Source organism: Melanerpes formicivorus, unplaced genomic scaffold, assembly GCF_026170545.1.
Source record: "Melanerpes formicivorus ecotype bairdi unplaced genomic scaffold, bMelFor1.0.p_v2 SCAF_24, whole genome shotgun sequence".
Classification (NCBI taxonomy): Eukaryota; Metazoa; Chordata; class Aves; order Piciformes; family Picidae; genus Melanerpes; species Melanerpes formicivorus.
The window spans coordinates 9,685,638-9,705,978 of NW_027142376.1; the positions used below are offsets into that span (position 1 = coordinate 9,685,638).

Below are 20,341 nucleotides of genomic sequence, written 5' to 3' on the forward strand. Positions count from 1 at the left end.
TGACCTCTGAGTTGGAGGTTTGTTGCTTCTGTTGTGAGCAAAGGGTTGAGCTACAAGACTGTCAGTGGTGTTTACAGTAAAGACCAGAGGGTCGCATGAAACCAGCCATCGGTGTTCATGCGACTACCATTGCTGACCCAAAAGAGCAGATGCTGGGTAACAAGACGACTTGCAGCATGAGTATTCTGCCCTTCTGTTTAGAGCATCAGCCTTGCCTGCTTGCTTAGCAATGGCAGGAGGAGGTAATCTGCAGGAAGTGTGGAAATCGGAGGGAAACGTGTTCTGGAATTCAAGGTTAATATGAAAGTGGTCTTCTGTAGCATTTGCACAAAGTTTGCGTAAGATAAAGCCTGTCTCTTTAGATGGAGTGTGGAGAAATAAAACCAGGCTGAAGGAGTGCTCAGCCCTGCTACTGGAACAGGGTCTTATCAGGAGAAATCATAATTACAATCCTGTCTACCCTCTGACCTGGGGAAACGTGGCTCTACAAGCAGGAACAGAGCTGGAAGCTGAGGTCACACTTCAGAGTTTTGGGGGAAATTGCATTCTGAACTTGCCTTATTTCTAGATACGAGTTAATGTCTGTCTGTGGCTACTCCTTCAGGTTTATTTTTCCCCCTCTTACTCTGGACCTTATTCACAGCTGGCTGGCAGAATGTTGCATGGCAAGGTGTGTGCTCTATGTTGTGCTCTTAATGTCCCTTCTCTGTCTTTCAGGAAAAGGAATGAAAAAAATGAGCAACATCTATGAGTCAGCAGCCAACACCCTGGGAATCTTCAACAGCCCATGCCTGACTAAAGTGGAGCTGCGAGTGGCATGCAAAGGCATCTCAGACAGGGATGCCCTCTCGAAACCAGACCCTTGTGTCATCCTCAAAATGCAGTCCCATGGCCAGTGGTTTGAGGTGAGTGACAGCAGGCAGTGATTCTTGTGATGTGTTGGGATGGCAGAGAAAGAGAGGCAAAATTCCAACAGCAAAAACAGGAGCACTGGAAGCTCAGAGCAAGATCTTGTAACAGTGAGGGGGAGATTTTCCCTGTGAAGACCCTTGTGGTTACACTCTTAGTGACACTTTGAACTTCTCCTTGGAGTCTAAGTTCAAAATGAAGCTGCTTTAAAGATTGAACCATCATAATTTTGTTTCTTTTAGGCCTTGTTGTTTCATAAGAACTCTCTAATAGCAGAGATAATGCTACTGGCTGTGATGCATCCCAGTCTAAAGAGAACTGCTATGCAAGAGAGGAGTATTTGTGACTAGTTGGCAAGAAAGGAGTATTTGTGGCTAGTAGGCAAGAAATTGGGTGACAGCAGCTTGATTTGCAAATTTGGGGTGTTACAGCTGGATTTGCAGTTGAAATTGGTAACTTTAATGCGTTTGCCTTATGACCTTGCCTTGTTTTGCAGATAACATGAGGTGGGACTTTAATCAAACATGCAGTTCTACCCAATCCTAGAAACCATTTGATTGCTAAATGGAAACATTGTAACTTAAGCACTTTTGAATGGGATGGAGTATTTTAGATGAGATCTTCTTGATTATTTTACCCAAAAGTAAAAACTTGAGTGTTTGTAGTTAACCAAGCTGAAAGGTGTGAGTTTTAATGGGTGATAGGCATATGAGAAATTCAGGAATATGTTAAAGCCATTTCATTTTGAACATTTCTCCCTCTCTTTTCAACAGCTTCAGCATTCAGAACAGGATTGTGCTCTTTCAAAAGACAGAAAGAATAACAGCTGTAAGCATATGCAGGAAGCATATGCAGGAAGCAAATGCAAAAACATAAAGCATGTGAGAATAGTAATTTAGCTTTTTCACCAAGGTTTGCCAAACTTGGAGTTTTGTTCCAGTTATTCCAGTTATATGTGGAGCTGAACTATGGAGCTCTGAGTCATTTCCAGTGCAGGGCCAGCACCAAGCCAAACAAAAAGTTAAGACATTTTGCTGGCATTTGTTTTGGGTTTTTTTCAGTTCACTGCTGTGGAACCATTAGAATAGAATAGAGTAGAATTAACCAGGTGGGAAAAGACCTTTGAGATCATCCAGTCCAACTTATCACCCAACACTATCTAATCAACTAAACCATGGCACCAAGCACCCCATCCAGTCTGTTCCTAAACACCTCCAGTGATGGTGACTCCACCACCTCCCTGGGCAGCCCATTCCAATGGCCAATCACTCTTTCTGTGAAGAATTTCTTCCTAACATCCAGCCTAAACCTCCCCTGGTGCAGCTTGAGACTGTGTGCTCTTGTTCTGACGCTGGTTGCCTGGGAGAAGAGACCAACCCCCACCTGGCTACAACCTCCCTTCAGGTAGCTGTAGACAGCAATAAGGTCTCCTCTGAGCCTCCTAAGCAATCCCAGCTCCCTCAGCCTCTCCTCATAGGGCTTGTGCTCGAGACCTCTCCCCAGCTTTGTTGCCCTTCTCTGGACACGTTCCAGCAACTCAACATCTTTCCTAAGCTGATCCCCAGTAGAAAATCAGACTTTAAGAAGAAATAAAATTCCCACAGTTGTCCTAGTGCTACAAAATCAGTGTCTTTGTGTAACTGGAATGTAAGGTGGTAGCCCCAAGACAGGTAACTCTGGCTGGCCATGTAGAAAGGAGCACTTAGCTGCAGTGTTTGTAACCACTGAAACAGGAGAAATGAGCAAAGGAAAAAAGGATTGAAGGCCAAAGTAAGTGAACAACCCTGCTTGGAAAGGCCAGACTGAAATCTTTTGGGCCATCTCAGTTCTCTGAACAGCTGAGTGCATTCCAGTTTGTCTGTGGCCAGTGAGGAGCAGGATAAGTAGCTTTGAGTTCCATATAATGGAGATTCTCTTTATCTGAGGTGGGTTTTAATTTAGGGAGTGATTGTCTGAATTCTTGCGGAACAGATCTCACGGATGAAATTCTCATCTTATGGCAGTTGCTCCTCCTGTCTAATTAAAGGCCAGGGTTTTCATCTGAGTGTGAACAAAAGTTTTTATTAGTTCCTGTTGCCATCAGTGCTGCAGAGCTAATGCAGCTCTGACACGAGGAGCCTTCTCCTTTTCTGCCCGGCGCATTCTTGATGGGATTTTTAATTAAGCTCCAACTGCTGAGCTAAATTGAACAGAGTCACTCAGGTATAGCTGAAGACATAATTTGTCTGGAGGAATCTTCTGCTGCTGATGATCTAGCAGACTAGCAATTAAAAAGGAAAAAAAAAGAAGTAGTTACCAATGAAGAGAGACTATCCAACATTGAAATCACTAAGGAAATGCCCAAGGAGGAACTGAGGGAAGGGATGCCATCCAGAGGGACATTGAAGAGGAAGCTCAGGGGTGACCTCATTGCCCTCTACAACTACCTGAAAGGTGGTTGTAGCCAGGAAGGGGTTGGTCTCTTCTCCCAGGCAACCAGCACCAGAACAAGGGGACACAGTCTCAAGCTGCGCCAGGGGAGGTTTAGGCTGGAGGTGAGGAGAAAGTTCTTCCCTAAGAGAGTCATTAGTCATTGGAATGTGCTGCCTGGGGAGGTGGTGGAGTCACCATCCCTGGAGGTGTTCAAGAGGAAATTGGACGTGGCACTTGGTGCCATGGTCTAGTCATGAGGTCTGTGGTGACAGGTTGGACTCGATGATCCTCGAGGTCTCTTCCAACCTTGGCGATACTGTGATACTGTGAGAGGCTGGAGAGATGGGCCCATGACAGCCTCATGAGGTTCAACAAGACAAAGTGCAAGGTCCTGCATCTGGGTCGGGGCAATGCCAAGCACTGGGCTGTGGCAATGCTATCGATGAGTAGTGTGAGCAACCTGGCAGTGTAGGCCTAGAGCCTGACATGGTGTTAGGCTATGCTCAACATAAGTGCAGAAGTGGCTAGCAGTGTAGCAAAACAGCGCTGTGTCTGCAGCATGTAACTAAAGCAGGGCACTGGTAGCTATAAACAGAAAGTTATCTTGGAACAACAGGACACGCACCTGCATCAACCACCTCACGTGTCGTTAGTAGTTGGACCAATAATCTGTAACAGTGTGATGTGTGGTCACTCATAGGGAACCGATGAAGCTATGCCAACGATGCTCTCCGAGTTTATATAAGTTGTAGAAGTTCCCTTAATCCCCACTTCTTTTGCTTTCCTTCCTTTTACATTACTTTGCTATCGTATACTCACTATGCTCACACTATAGTCCTACAATACTGGAAGAATAAAGGAACAATACTCGATCATATTGGTCGTCCGTATTGACTCCAGTCTCCGTCGCTGACACCGGGTATATAGGCTGGGCAGGGACTGGCTTGAGAGCAGCCCTGAAGAAAAGCACCTGGGGGTGCTGGTGGATGAGAGGCTCAACATGAGCCACCAGTGTGCACTTGAGGCAGCCCAGGCTCGGGTTGGCTTTCTGGGCTGCATCAAGAGAAGCATAGCCAGCAGGTCAAAGGAGATGATTCTTTCCCTCTGCTCCACTCTGGTGAGACCCTACCTGGAGTACTGCATATAGTTCTGGAGCCCCCATTACAGGGAGGATCTGGATGTGCTGGAATGTGTCCAGGGAAGGGCCACAAGGATGATTACAGGACTGCAGCACCACTCCTATGAGGACAGACTGCGTGAGTTGGGGCTGTTCAGTCTGGAGAAGAGAAGGCTCCAAGGAGACCTTATTGTGGCCTTCCAGTATCTGACGGAGGCCTACAAGGAAGCTGGGGAGGGACTTTTTAGGGTGTTAGGGAGTGATAGGACTGGGGGGAATGGAAAAAAACTAGATTCAGACTGGATGTTAAGAAGTTCTTCCCCATGAGGGCGGTGAGACACTGGAACAGGTTGCCCAGGGAGGTGGTAGAAGCCTCATCCCTGGAGGTTTTTAAGGCCAGGCTGGATGTGGCTGTGAGCAACCTGATCTAGTGTGAGGAGTCCCTGCCCATGGCAGGGGGGTTGGAACTAGATGATCCTTGAGGTCCCTTCCAACCCTAACAATTCTATGATTCTATGAAGAGTTTTACGTTTATGGATTTAGTGACTTCATGGACTTGTCTTGGATTTATAGACACCTTAAGCCCTTTTAGAGGCTGGATGTCTCCAAAGAGACTGCAACAAAATGCAGTATCACTGCAATGTCCATGCTGAGCAGGTTTGTGAATGTGGAGCAGCTGGATTGAAGGTGCCTGAAATCCAAGCTGTGCTCTGTATTCGGTTGTGCTCTTGGAAGGTACAGAAGGTACTGAGGAGTGCTTGCACAGCCCCTGCCTGGGCCAGATGCAGCTGAAAGCTGGTGGGCTTGGGCTGATGGGGCTGCATTGTACATGCTGCTAGAGAGAGTAGGACACAAGGGGTGCACTCTGCAGCCTGTGCCTGGCCAGCGAACACTGCGCTGACCCTCAAGTGAGCGGCTGGGCTGTGCTGGGCACATGAGGCCTGTGTCACCTCAGCAGGTGTCTGTCTGCAGCCCAGTGCAGACACAGAACGTGCTGTCCAGAGCTATGGGAAGAGCAGACAGCAGCTATGTTTGGAGGTTGGGAATGCTTTCTGTGGCTGTACCCTGACAGCTTTCTGCACCAGGAGATGGTCTGTGCTGCCTGTGGAGCTGGAGTGACTGCAGAGCAAATAAAGCAGCACCAGAAAAGAGCATGCAGTTGATAGAATGAACATTGATGGAATTGGGTGGCATTTTTTTTGCATGGATAAGTTTGTTTACTAAAGTTTGGGGAGTTTGTTGTTAAAATATTGTGTGAAGTCACAAATTTGAAGCTCAGTGAGCTGTGATACAAATGTGGGGCCAAACCACAACGTTTCATTTTGACATTCACTTGTCATATAGCATGATACTTGATTTCAGGGACCAGCTTAGCACAATTCAAACAAACTGAAAGTTGGTTGTGGGTTGTTTTGGGGTTTTTTTGTTGTGGGTTGTGTTTATTTATTTATTTTATTTATATTCTTTAAATTTATTATTCTGATTCCCTAACCCTGCAGATCGACAAAGACCTTCATGCAAACAGTATAGACCAATTATCTTGGAAATGCATAGAACTAATTAGTGTGGAATCCAGTAGAGCCTACTAAACAGGCTGCCTGTGAGTTGAGCTATAGGAAGGGCTACAGTCTTGCTCTTCATCTCTGTTACTCCCTTTAGTCCTGATTTTTCTTTGGTTGTATTTCTGAGTGAATTCCAGCATCCTTCTCCTTCCTCTGCCTCCTCACCTGCTTCAGCTCCCCATTTGTATTCCCAGCATCTCCGACCTTCTTTGGTTCCTCTGAGTATTGGAAGGTGGGGAGATTCCTGGCCCCTTCCTAGCATAGGGGAAGCATCTGAAGAGAAGACCCTTAGACAGACTTCAGCTACTTGTTTCTATAGATACCCAGAAGTCTGTCTCGTGTTAACCATCTGTGACTGTTACAGCCCACCACAGAAGACAGCAAGCCATAGAACAGGGGAGTCTGTGGGTTGACACAGTCCATGGCTCTACCAAACTGTTCCAAAATAACTACAAAAGCACTGTGAAGAGGAAAAACATACATAATATATATACATGTATAAATAAAGCTAAGTCAATAGATACTCTCGAGTGCATGGAGATGAACAGAGTAAAAAAAGCATTTGGGTGGAACTGAAAGCTTAATGATGAGAAACAAGAGCTACCCCCACGAGCACATGTATGGAGTGAGGCTTGGTCCTGTCTAACCCCACGTCACCCGTACTGCTTAGTGACAGCGAAGAGGTGTGAGGTCAAGGAAGTACAAAAGTCACTCTCCAACTTGCCCAGATCTTTCAGGTCTGTAGAATACTTTGTCTGTGCCCTGCACATCTTGCAGGTGATGATCTGTTGGCATAAATGGAGATTACTGGACTTAGGAAAGAGTGGGAGTGCAGTCCTGCTGCATTCATTTCCTAAGGAGTATTTCTAGAAGATGATGCTGAAGTGGTTTTTAGAGTACTGTTGGACCCCTGTTGTTCTCACTTGTGACAGAAGGCTGTGGGGTTTATTTGCACTCCCAGCACTGTCTGTGTGTGAATGTCCACAGCATTGCACCCCCATAACTCACCACTGTACCTTGCTCTGCTGTCTTGTCAAGTGCACGTTGATGCTACTGAATGCTTCTCTGCTGAGAGCTGCTTGCTAACCTCTGTAGCTGCCAAGATTTGCTTTTTGGCTTCTGCTTTCTGCTGCTGGTAAACTTCCCTGAGTCTGTCTGCGTGGTGCAAATGACAGCTCATCTCTTCCCAACACCACTGGAAGGCTTCAGGGTCAGGCTGCAGACAAACCAATTTTTTTATTTCTGTCTGTTCTCAGCCTGAATTCATCTAATTGGAAATTTTACTTTCCAGACCTTAATATCTTTTAGGGAAAAAAAAACAACCAACCCAAAACCAAAAAACAAGCCTCTCCATGCAGGGAATGTGCTGTCAAGTTTCCCACCACATCCTCCAGAGCATCTTTCCTCATGATCTGCTTCACTCCTAGAGCACTGAGTACATTTTTACAGGCATGTGTGCACAAACTCACAACCTGGGATTGCATTTTGTATTGCCTTCTTAAAAAAAAACAAACCCAGAACTCTTTTCCTCTCTTCCTCCCACAGGTCTTTTTCAACTACTTATGCAAAGTCAGAAGTCATAAAACTAAAGGCTGTAAATCTTTTCTGTTAGCAGATATATGATTAGAAGCTGGCACTGGGAATTTTTTTCCTCCAGTGCCTAGTTCAGAAACATGAACATCATTAGATTTTGATGAGATAATTCTTTTTACACCCCAGGTAGTAATAAGTGACTAGTTATTTGAAATCCATTTTATAACTCTGGTCTTTGTTTTTATCTCATCCATCACTGCAGCTTCCTTGTGAGCCTCCTCTTGTCTCAGTGTTTAAACGAGGCCACAGTGCTTTCCCCCCATCTTTTAAAATCAACCAGTCTTCAAACATGGGCTCATTGGACTCAGATTGTCTGAGCTAAAGGCAAATGCTGTCATGGTGAGCCAGTGCTGGGGACAAAGAAAGAGAAGACTTGCACTGTTGAGGTCTGTTTTCTAGCCGAGTTCTGTTTGGGCTAGCTGCTTCCTCTCCACCAGAGCTGTGGGATCCTGTGCCTCAGCTGCAACAGCAGCTGACTTCCAGTTCTCTGTGTCCTGCTTGAATCTCTTCAGGTGCCCTGTCCTTAAGACATGGCAGAAGAGGAGGATTTTTTTTCTGAGAGCCATGGCAGTGAAAGAATCAAAAGACCTGTGGAGTCCCATTGGCATGTTTCCATGTTAGGAAATAGTTACCTGCCTACAAAGCAGTTTGACACTGCACTAGCTCAGGTAACCATCTGAGGGACCTGTATTTGCTTGCATCCCTTTTCAGTGTCCAGTGGCTCTATGATTCTAACCCACTTACATTCTCAGTGGAATAATCCCACAGGATCCAAACCTTGGCACGTAGTTCAGGTGGGACCATACTTCCCTGAGATTTGTATCAGGATGGATGTTTTGTGTTGGATACTCTCCCCTTCTGCAGAAGGCGCAGTCTCTGTAGGAAAGAGTTTGATCTTGGTGTGTTGCAGAGCCATGTGGCAGGTTCCAGCAGGTATGTGTGATGGATGTGTTCACCATCACTGCCAGAGGTGCTCTCTTAAATCCTCAGTCACCTTACATGCAGTGTCACAAAGTGCAGTGTTGTTCTAAACCTGTATGCATGCAGATTCAGCCCTGGAGCAGTCCTCTTGCTCTGGTGGTTTGTTGTTTGTTTTTTTTTCCCCAGTTTCTTGCTAGTTTCCAGCTGTTTTCTGATTGTGAACTGCTTGGATATAAGTTCTCAGGGGCAGGAAATCTCTCTTCTGTTTTATTTGCAAATAATACTAAGAACCTTATCAAGGTCTCTAGGTACTATCACAGTAGAAATAATCCTAATGCTAGCCCTCTGGATAGTAGCCAGTCTGTTAGAGCTGAAGTAAAGTAGCAGCTTGGCATGGAGTGGAATGTTGTACTTGAGTTGTGGAGAAAAGAGAGCAAAACATACATGGAATATCTTTTGCTACCTTCTGCTTGGAGAAAATATTAAACATGGGTTGCCATTTAATGTGGCCAGGGCTGTCTTGTTACAGCTACTCTTTTCTTGGTTGTTTCCACCCCAATTATTCTGCAGGATGGAGGGATTCGATTTAGACACAGCTTTTAAAGATCAGCATTCATGGCACACGCAGTGAAGAGCAGCTTAAAATTAAAAGGCTGCTTTAGACTTTTAAGAGCACCTGGAACTTATTTTAGAAGCAATTGGAACTCCTGGCCAGCACCTTGTAGGGTAATTTAAATTATTATTATTCTTTTTTTTTTTTTCTTTTCTTTTTTAAACTTGGAGTACTTGCTGAGGAATTGATTTGAACAGCACGGGGCTGAGCTCTTCAGGGTTTGAAGTACTTCCAATTCCCAACCAAATTTAGCAGCAGATCACCCAAAGAAATGCTGCATCTATCAAACAGTTTCTGTCATGTATTTCTTTTCTTTTGCTAGGCATTACATATACATTCCAGCAGGAGCAGGGAAGTCATTGTGCCCCATACTCTGCATTGGTTAGGCTGCACCTTGAGTCCTGTGTCCAGTTCTGGGCCCCTCAGTTTAAGAATAGAATAGAATAAACCAGGTTGGAAGAGACCTTCAAGATCATCGTGTCCAACCTACCATCCAACACCACCCAACCAACTAAACCATGCAACCAAGCAACCTGTCAAGTCTCCTCCTGAACACCTCCAGCGATGGTGACTCCACCACCTCCCTGGGCAGCCCATTCCAATGGGCAATCACTCTCTCTGTGTAAAACTTCCTCCTGACCTCCAGCCTAAACCTCCCCTGCCGCAGCCTGAGACTGTCATCGAGACACTTGAACGTGTCCAGAGAAGGGCAACAAGGCTGGGGAGAGGCCTTGAGCACAAGCCCTATGAGGAGAGGCTGAGGGAGCTGGGATTGTTTAGCCTGGAGAAGAGGAGGCTCAGGGGTGACCTCATTGCCCTCTACAACTACCTGAAAGGTGGTTGTAGCCAGGAAGGGGTTGGTCTCTTCTCCCAGGCAACCAGCACCAGAACAAGTGGACATGGTCTCAAGCTGCGCCAGGGGAAGTTTAGGCTGGAGGTGAGGAGAAAGTTCTTCACCGAGAGAGTCATTTGTCATTGGAATGTGCTGCCCAGGGAGGTGGTGGAGTCACCATCCCTGGAGGTGTTCAAGAGGGGATTGGACGTGGCACTTGGTGCCATGGTCTAGTCATGAGGTCTGTGGTGACAGGTTGGACTCGATGATCCTTGAGGTCTCTTCCAACCTTAGTGATACTGTGATACTCATAGAAGTTGCTCAGTTCAACGGCAAGACAGGGTGAGGTTTCCAAAGAAAGCACAGAGATGTACGAGTGGCCGACTGAACCATGTCAGTTCAGCGTTTGAATGGAGTGTTCTTATCAGAACAATGCTGATAAAGACACTGCACCGAATTGTGTGTTGATTTGTCCAGGGTGAAAGGGAGCAGCACCAATCCTATAGTTGCACTCAGCCCTCTGGGGTGGATGGGCTACCCTGTGTCTCCCGTGAGACAGCAGAGCTGTGGGCTGAGGTGCAGGGAAGGAATCATCATGGAACTAAGGGTTCATCATTATCAACAGACAGAAGAGAGCCTGTGAGTGCACATGGAGTCTCCATGCTGGAGGTTACTGCCCTGAGCACCTGCCTTTGAGCCATAAGTCCACTGTGCTGAAGACTTTCTGGGTGCTTTCAGAATACCCTGTGAAGATACAGGGGTCTCATGATGCTTTCTTTGTATAAAGTGACCCAGCACAGGCATTTCCTTTCTCAGCTTTAACAGTACAGAAATGAGGTGTTGTCCCTTCTCAGCAAGAGGCTCTCCTAAATAATGGGGATGTTAGTTCCTGTTCCCCACTGAGTGCCCAGTCCCCTGCAGACAAACACAGATGGGACTGGGAGCAGCTGGCACAGAGAGCCAGGCACTGGGAGTTCCCTGCAGTGTGACCAGCTAGCAAGGACCTGGCTAATAGAACAGCTGCAGTACAAGAAGCAGCTGCCAACAGGCAGGTCCTGCTGATAGTCTGCAGCTACTTGCAGCTGCAGTGAGGAAGGCATTGAACAGATCAGCGTCTCCCTGCACAGGCTGGATTTCTTATCCAAAGCTAGAGGAGGCTGATATAATTAATTTGGGGAAAAGCTGAATGTCTTTTTGCCTTGGCTTGGGATAAATAAACCATCCTAAGATATGCTGGTGATTTCACTGGGGTGTGGAGGAGGAGAATGTAAAGTCTGACTGTTTTGTTTGCTGTCTGAATCGCTAATGTGCTACCAGTCAGTTTAATTAGAATAATTACTCATGAAATACATAATTGGTCTGAATCTTCTTGCAGATTATATAGAGAGCTTCTGAAGAGGAATGTGGGCATTTGATACTGATCCTGCAAGTGTTTCTGCACGCCTGTAGCTCAGCATGCATGAGTTGGTGTGCATGCAGTGCCGCCCCATTCACTGTGCCAAGGCAGCTTCTCAACTAAGGGCATTGCTCAGTTCAGCATCAACAGCAGGCTGCAGCAGTCTGTGGCTAGGCAATTGTAGCAAGAAAGGGAATGCTCTGACTCCTAATGGCTGGTGTTTGCAGAGCAGTAGTGATCAATGTTGGCATATCCTCTGTGGCTTGGGTTGTGTCTTGGTCTGTAAAGCTGCAACTCTCCCGTATGTATTCCATGAGCTTATGGTGGCATCGCTGCAGTGAGTCCTGTCTTGGGGAAGGGCCCTGGGTCAGCAGTAACTGTGAGGAGGAGTATGCTGTCACTCTCTTGGGGACCCTGCTGGGCCATTGTCTGGATCTGGTTCAGCCTGTGGACACCCCTGATCCTGCAAAGCTTGGGAGAAGTGACGGGAGGATGGGAAGCTCCTGGTGCTGTGTGGAATAATGGGTTAGACTTGTCTGGCTTTAGGTTCTTCTGCTTTTACTTATGGAAGAGCTTGTCAAAATAGAGCCATTCTTGTTGATATTGACAAGTGCTGCCACTTCATCCCTTTTTCCCTCCCAAGGTGAGATATTTTTTATCATGGGTTTTACTCTTGGTTGTTTTATTGTCCTTTTTTTCTTTGTTTAAGATGTATGTTCATTACAAATCAGATGAGGGAATGATGTGGCCCTGATTTGTGCAAGCTAGGAGCTGTCCCCATTTGGGAGCACTGATGTTCGTGCTGTTGCTGTGAGCAGTCCTATCCAAGTCAGTCACAGGACAGTGAAGTATTTTAACTTGCTTTCAAGTCTTAGTCTGAGCTGAGGTTATCGTGAGCTGAGTCAAAGGGACTTCATATGAAGTGCTGCTGCCAGTTCATTTCCTAACTGCTGCTTACCTGAGCTGTTAATTTCTGCTAACACGTCTGTGCTTTCTTTCCTTGTGGTACCCCATCCACTGTGATAGCAGAGTGCTGTGTGAGCTGGAGATCCTTTGTTCCAGGAACATGTGACATGTCAGTCCAGCTTGTTTCCATTGCTTATTTCTTCCTCTGAGATTAAGCAGCAGTTTCATCACAGGTAGCCAATTCTGTGCCAAGGAAGGCCTGCAAAGGGATCAGGCAGCCCTGCTGTATGCAGGTGGTTCTCTACTTACAGCACAGGCTTCTCTGCCTTGGTCTGGTTTGATGGTCTGGCTGCAGCAGAGTGTTCTGTGCATTATCCCTGGAAGGAAACTGAGGTTTTATTTCTTTGGCAACAAAGAGCAGTTGAAAGCTGATGGGAGTTTCCTCCTATATTTATGGTAATTCTGTAATTCCATTTCTCTCTTTGGCATGCTCCACAGTGTTTAATGTAAAAATACAAGCCTCAGCAAAAGCTGTGGAAGGATTTCTGTTACTGGGATGGAGCTACAGTCAGCAGAGGAGGAGAAAATAACAGAGACAGGGGAGAATGCTGTGAATGGATTATCCCTCTGTGCCTGAGGCTTTCCCTTCTTCCACCTGACCCTGGTGTGACTCCTTTTCAGTCCTGGCTTTGGACTGGTTCTAAGCTGGGTGTTGTGTATTCCGAGCAGCAGCTGCATGCTGTGAGAGTGGGGCTGCACAGAGTGGCACTTCCAGCAGTGGGCTTGTCGGAAGAAACAGTCTTGCTTTTAAAAGATCTCTGCAACATCTTGCCTGCTAATGCATATTCATGTCTTAAATGCAAATCTCCCCCCTTTCCTGTTTGTGTTGTGGATGTTTGCCCTGTCTGTTTGGGCTGTGTATCATAGAGCATGTAAATAAAAGATGACAACTTGTGTAATAAGTGGAGGGGGGAGGGAGGAGAAGAGGAGTTTGATTTAATAACAAACATGCATAATTTACACACACAGCACCGTTCCACTCTGCTTTTGCATACCTTCATTGCAAATCCTGTGGCTTCTTCCCAACCAATATCTTGCAGATGGTCTTTGACTGGTCCTAAGGGTAGGATTTCTCAGATAGGATGTGCTGGTAGAATGAGCATCCCGCAGTGGCTTGGCTTTACACTGAAGTTTGGAAATGTCCTTGTCTCTTTGCAAGGTGAGGGCAGGTATGACACTTGGGCTAGATGAATTAAATATACAGGATAAGCAAGAAGGCAGGCTTTAGGTGATGCTTTCATCAGACAAGCTGTAAATACAAGTGGGTGGATTTATGGTTCTCTGACCTCTAAATGATCAAAGCTGAGGGCACAAATTAATATTGAGATGCTGAGGCTCCCAGTTTGCAGACTGGATTCTGGTACCTAGACAAATGGAATCAGGAGTCCATCAAACCCAGCCTAGCTTTTGACCTGGGTTGAAAATGGGTGCTACAGTGAGGCAAATCCATGAAGTTTGTGTGTGGTTTTATATTCAAGATCTGGGAGGTTTGGATTCATGATGGGTTTTTTTGCTTTGTTTTTCAACATCTGTAATTGCTGTAAAATTTCCATGGATTCCCTCTTTCCTTATCCCACCCCCCCCCCTTTTTTTTCTTTCTTTAACCTCATTGTAGACATAAATATTTCACACAAATGCCGAATCCAGAAGTGTTGTTGGGCCACTAAAATTAACAGCAGTGTCTGAAGTTTGTTGTAGAGATACAGCTGCATAAAAGAGACTTTCCAAACCCACCTGGATGTGTTCCTGTGCAGCCTGCCCTGGGCAATCCTGCTCTGGCAGGGGGGTTGTACTCAATCTCTGGAGGTCCCTTCCAACCCTTGCCATTCTGTGATTGAAGGTAGCAGGTCAAGGAATGTGCTTCAATGGACTGTTCCTGTGGCACAAAATGAAGCCTTGATAGAGCTCTGGTGATGCTGCAGCTGTCACTGGCAGGGGACTGGTGCACATTCTCTCTGCTTGTGTTGTGTTGTGTTGCTTGTGTTGTGCTTTATATAGCATGGACAGGAGGGAGAAAGGCAGTTCCATGTATGTTCCTGAACACCCTCATTTATGGGTCCTTGACTTGTGCATGCTGTCTCTGGGTCCTAGGCTGAATCCCAGGGAGGAGAATAAAAATCCTGTTGGCTTTTGGAGGCTCTGCAGACAGCTTTAGTCTGAGTGAATATTAAAGGGGAGGTTATTTTGTTGGGGGCTTCTTCTGATATAAGTAAAGAGTTTCCAAATCCATCAGTCTTGTATCTAGGTCATAAAAAAAGGTTAATGCTCTGCCTTGTAGGGGTGGGGAAGCTCTGGAGGTAGTGTTTTTTCTTCCTTCCCACTTACCAAACTCGAGAGGCTCACAAACAAAAGGAGCACCAGGCATAAGCAACAAGTAAGATTTGCCGCCTTCTCACACGTACAGCTCAGTGCTGGAGGAGGACACTGCTTGTCAAAACTAACGGTCCCTCATGATGCCTCTAAAGCTCTGCAGTGACACAAGCCAGTTCATGGTTTAACTTGTTGGGAAAGCCAGGATGCCTATTGCTCCACCTGTTGTCCTTTCCATGGTGCTCATTAGACCTGCAGCACACTGCTCTAATCTCCCCAGCCATTTCATGACAAGACTGGGACAAAATCTGCTGTAGTGAAACCAGCTTTCAGAGTCAAACCTGAGCTGCACACCTGTGGTGGAAGCTGTGTCAGAGTAACAACTACTGAACGTTTGGGTGATGAGTTGTAATGGTCTCTCCCAGGGTTTGTAGTGCACTTTGTTTATATGAAACTATTTCCCCAGGATTTAGCCATTGAGGGATTGGCTGCTCTGGAGTTGTTGCCTAAACTCCAAGAGGTTACTTACTGAAGCATAAAAAATGCCATAGCTGGGTGAGTGTTTTGTGCCTTCCTTTTCAGTACAGAATCAGCCACTGCAGTGTCTTAGCACTGTCAGCAGCTGTGCCCCTTGATGGATTGCTTCCATAAAGACTTTGGAGATTCCTTTCCTCAGCAGTCTAATGAAAATGTAAATGCAGATCACCAGTGGAGTAAACCTGTGCAGCTGCCCCGCAGGGAGCGGAGCCAGGCCATGTTCTATTGGCAGAGGAACTGCCCTGGAGGGTCAGTAAGTGGCAGACCAGCTTGGTTTGTGGTTTCACTAGTATATGAATTGCATCCATAATGTAATTACATGCAAGCCTGGGTTCCCTGAAGTGCTGCATCTCAGAAAAAGGAGAGAATACCAATCACTCTTTCCAGTCTCTGCTGGAGAGATGTTTGTGAAGTCTCACTTTTGAGCAGAATGCAAATTCCTAACTTGTTATTCTTAAATTTACCTGAAAGGGAACTGGGTGAGCAGAAGTTTCACCTAGCTCCATGACTGTTCATCCTGTCCAGTAGCCTGCTGAGGGAACTCAGGCTCTTGTCTAATTGCTGTTGGACATCTTTGAGAAAATGGATGTTGTGGCAGGAAAAGGAAAGTAGTCCTTCACACTTTATTGAGAAGCATTGCAGAAGGGGCCAAAGTTCAATGAGAACTTGACCTGAAGCTGCCTGTTTGGGTGGGAATGGACTGTTAGCACCTTCAGATCACTGCAGGTAGAAGCATTTGCCACTGTCGGGCAATGCTTGCTCAGGAAGCAGCCAGAACTGCAGCAAATGATGTGAGCCTCCTGGTGAGGGATAGAATAGAATAGAATAGAATAGACCAGACCAGGTTGGAAGAGACCTTCAAGATCATCATGTCCAGCCTATCATCCAACACTATCTAATCAACTAAACTATGGCACCAAGCACCCTATCCAGTCTCTTCCTAAACATCTCCAGTGATGGCAACTCCACCACCTCCCCAGGAAGCTCATTCCAATGGAGTATCTCCTGTGTCCTGCATCCAGTAAGATTTGCCTTCAATGAATCCTCATCTGGCACACTCTGAGGCACCAAACATGCTAAGTTGCCCAGCACTGTCTGGCTTAGTCTTAGTTGCATGTTAAAGGACTTCTCCTTACAGCAGTGCTTGTTCCTGCCACGTTCTGGGAAAGGTGGAGACATGCTCGGTACTGAGTAGTTTCAAAAGGCCATCCAGATCAGGTTCTTTACTGGTCGCATCTGTCCATTATTCCTTTGTACTTTACACAACTGCAAAGGGCCTAGGACCTTGTCCTTTTTCTGTGCCTGTACGTCTCACCTCTTCAAGACTTCCAGTGCTGAGGACTGCAGAGCTTACCCAGGCACTGTTGCAGCACTGTTGCTCTTTCAGTTTATTTCAGTGTACTTTCAGTTGCCTCTGATCTTAGTTTGGGTTTCTTTTTGCAGTTTCAGTACTTAAATCCCCTGAGCACAAAGAACTGACTTTTCCCTCCTCTGCTGAAATAGAAGTTTCCAGAATTCTGTCAGTCTTTTCAGCCCAGCTTGCTGAATCTTTCCTCTTAAGTTGTGTTTGCCAATGCTGTGCTCACTGGATGATAGGTTGGACTCGTGATCTCAAAGGTCTTTTCCAACCTGGTTAATTCTAATGCATTCTTCACTGATCTGCCTGTGGGCATTCTTCAGGTGGTCATTCCTGGTTTGAAATGCAGTGAGGCAAGCTGAGCAGGTGCTGCAGCTGTGTAGAGCTGAGTGGCAAGGTTTGCTTTGTGTATCTCAGGTTGTACCTCTCCGCATACACTGCTGTAAAATGTTTGTTGTCTTCCCAGCAGTGTGAAGGAATGGTTGTGGTGTGTCCATTGCTCACCTACATGCTGCCTTCCCTGTGGCCAGGGGATCACCCTAGTGACTCCTGCTGAGGTGTGGACACTGTACTGCTCACAAGCAGCACATGCACTGACTGCTTGCCAGCTTTCCAGGAGAGCCTGAAGTCCTGTTTCTAACATCCTCAGTGTCTCTCCCAGCTGAGTGTGATTTAACCAACTTTTCTGCCCCCCATCCTTCAGTTCATTAAGAAAAATACTCAGTAAAGCCACACCTAGGACACTTCCCTGTGGAATACCATTGAATGCCTGTGTGTTTGCTTTCTGAGTAGTCTTTAGAGCCTACTAATATTTCCACTTTGGTTTACAGAATTTGCCATGAAATCAAAGCCAGGCTTACTTAAGTGATATGGCAGCTGCTCTATCCCCAGAGGCCATTATCCTGTGTAGAAGGAAATTAACCTGGTTTGATGTGGCTCCTTCCTGACCAAGCCATGCTGTCTGCTACTCATCTTGTATTTTCTAGGTATTTACAAGTGGTTTGACTATTTATTCTGTCACAGTTCTGGGAATTGAAGCTAAGCTGTTGGGCTTATAGATCTGTGGCACCTCCTTTTTATTATATGCCTATCTGCAGTCTTCTGGTAAACTCACTGTGTCCCAGGGGACCTCCAAGATGAATGTCAACAGCTTCTCTGAGAGAAGCCAGCCCAGACTGGAAATGTCTGATTTACCAAGGTGTGTTCTCATCCTTTTCTTCCCTGATTAGAGGCTGATGTCTTGCCATCTATTGCTGGTATTAATTATGAGACTTAATTGATGCTTAATGAAATGATGATGCCATTCTGAATTTCTGCTTTCCAGGTGACATCCCAAAGCAAGGTCTCAGTTTTGCTCAGTAGTCTTGGTCTTTGTTACTTGCATCTGACTGTGGCCTTGTCTTCCCTTACTTGAAATTATCAGCTCCTACTGCACTTTGCATCTGTCCTTAACAGCCTAGCCTGGTGTACATTAGCTGTCATGAATTGAAGGCCAAGGATGTGTTCAGGACAGTCCAACCCCTCCTCTAGCTCTTTGTGCTGCCTTACCTCCATCCAGGGGCCCATTGGTACTCCTGCCATCAGTGGGTTTATCTGAGGAAATGTCCCTCTCTGCCACCCTTTTCTCCTAGACCAGTGTACCCAGGGAGCTGCATTAGCAGCCCTGTGTGTGCTGGAATTTGCCTTCCTGAATGGCACTGATATTTTTTTATCTTGCTGTTCCCTGTTTCTAACCCAAAGCTTGTGCCACTCTTGGCTTTGAGTGGGTGAGTAGACACTGCAGAGGTACAAGCATCTGTGGCTGAACCAGAATATTTGGAGATGCGCTGATTTGCAGGTGCCTTCCACAGCCTATCCTGATCCTTAGTGAGCTGCAGGGTAAAATTCACTGGTTCAGACACTGAGCTCAGAACCTAAAACCCCACATGGTGGTCCAGTCAGCCAGAGCAGTCAGGAGAGCAATGTATCTGAAACTGTGGAACCCCCTGGGGTTTGGTCTCCCAGAGTGCTGTGTGTACCAGAGTGAGCATCTTCCCTCTCCCCTGCCCTCAAACTCAGGGGTGTCACGGGAGCAGTAACTCACTGCTTAATAAAAGCAGTAGTTGTTAGTTGTCTCTCCAATCTTTTCTCAATTAGAGAAGTGAACCTGAATTGCCTGCATCCCAAAATAGTGCAGGTTGGCTTTGAAGCCCTGGGTGATGTGTAACTGTAATAACTTAAAAATAGACTTTGGAATTTCATTTTCTCTGTTGGCCGTCTTGGTTGCCATGGAGTTCAAGTAATAGGTTGTGATGTTTAACACTGAATTAATTACTACTTCTCACTCACAGAGAACATCTAATTATACATATTCATGAAGAATGGTGTTTGGCATTCCTGAGGCAGAAAATATCTCTTTTAATACTGTGTATACATACTTCTGGAACCAGATGGGCTCTGGTAAATGGATAATCTTACAGCACTTTGACTTCGCTAAACTAGGAAACAATTGTCTTAAATATTGTCCTAAAATAAACTCTTTGTATTAGGAACATTTACATTCAGTGAGTACAGGCATTTACGTTTTAAGTACTCCAAGTGTAAATGGACACATGGAAGGATGGGTACATACACACCTGCAGAGCAGGCATACAGTACTGATTGACAGCTGGCTGAACATGAGCCAGCAGTGTGCCCAGGTGGCCAAGAAGGTCAATGACATCCTGGCCTGCATTAGGAATAGTGTGGCCAGCAGGAGCAGGGAGGTCATTGTGCCCCTGTACTCTGCACTGGTTAGGCCACACCTTGAGTACTGTGTCCAGTTCTGGGCCCCTCAGTTTAAGAAGGACATTGAGACACTTGAACGTGTCCAGAGAAGGGCAACGAGGCTGGGGAGAGGCCTTGAGCACAAGCCCTATGAGGAGAGGCTGAGGGAGCTGGGATTGTTTAGCCTGGAGAAGAGGAAGCTCAGGGGAGACCTTATTGCTGTCTCAACTACCTGAAGGGAGGTTGTAGCCAGGAGGGGGTTGATCTCCTCCCAGGCAACCAGCACCAGAACAAGGGGACACAGTCTCAAGCTGCACCAGGGGAGTTTAGGCTTTAGGTGAGGAGAAAGAGTTCTTCACAGAGAGAGTTGTTCGTCACTGGAATGCGCTACCCAGGGAGGTGGTGGAGTCACCATCCCTGGAGGTGTTCAAGAGGGGACTGGACATGGCACTCAGTGCCATGGTATTAGTCATGAGGTGTTAGGCAATAGGTTGGACTTGATGATCTTTGAGGTCTTTTCCAACCTTATTGATTCTTTGATTCACATCAGGACCAAGGAGTTGTCTTTCTGCACAGCCTCAGGCTTTCCCATGCTGTATCTAGTGGAAATTGGTGACATCTGTACTGTCTTTCCTTGCACACCCAATGCCAATGGCATGCTTATAGCAGGCACTTTCTGAAGACCAGGTATCTATACTTTCCCACTTACAAAACAGTCAAAGAACTGTATGACCAGATGTGAAGGCCATAGGCTGGCTGTGAACTTCAGCTAAGCAGGGAGCAGAAAATGCTGGAGACTGCTGGTCTGAGATTTCTCATCACTTTCCATTGCCACTCCTCTTGCTGCACACTGAATGCATTTCACTGCCTGTAGCTATTGCAGTTCTAAGGTCATGTGTTGTTGGTGTCTGATGCCCTGGGAAAAAACAAACCACAACCAAATCTAAGAGTGAACTGTACATTTTAATCTGGTCTGGTTTGTGAATGCCAAGTTTGCTCTCCAGAGTCCAACTTGGAACTCTATCATAGCAGGCATTTCCCTTCTTTCTGATTCCCAAACTGCTCTGTCTG

The 20,341-nt window shown here is 46.2% G+C and overlaps 1 protein-coding gene across 1 annotated transcript in view; it reads left to right on the plus strand.

Annotated features, from left to right (window-relative positions):
• The window catches only part of CPNE4 (copine 4), a 159,138-nt gene that overhangs the window by 29,885 nt on the left and 108,912 nt on the right, over positions 1-20,341 (plus strand). Inside the window, exon 2 of the mRNA XM_068152864.1 lies at positions 718-905. Coding sequence (XP_068008965.1) covers positions 726-905 — 180 coding nt within the window. The 5' untranslated portion in view covers positions 718-725. The remainder of the gene's footprint in view (positions 1-717; positions 906-20,341) is intronic.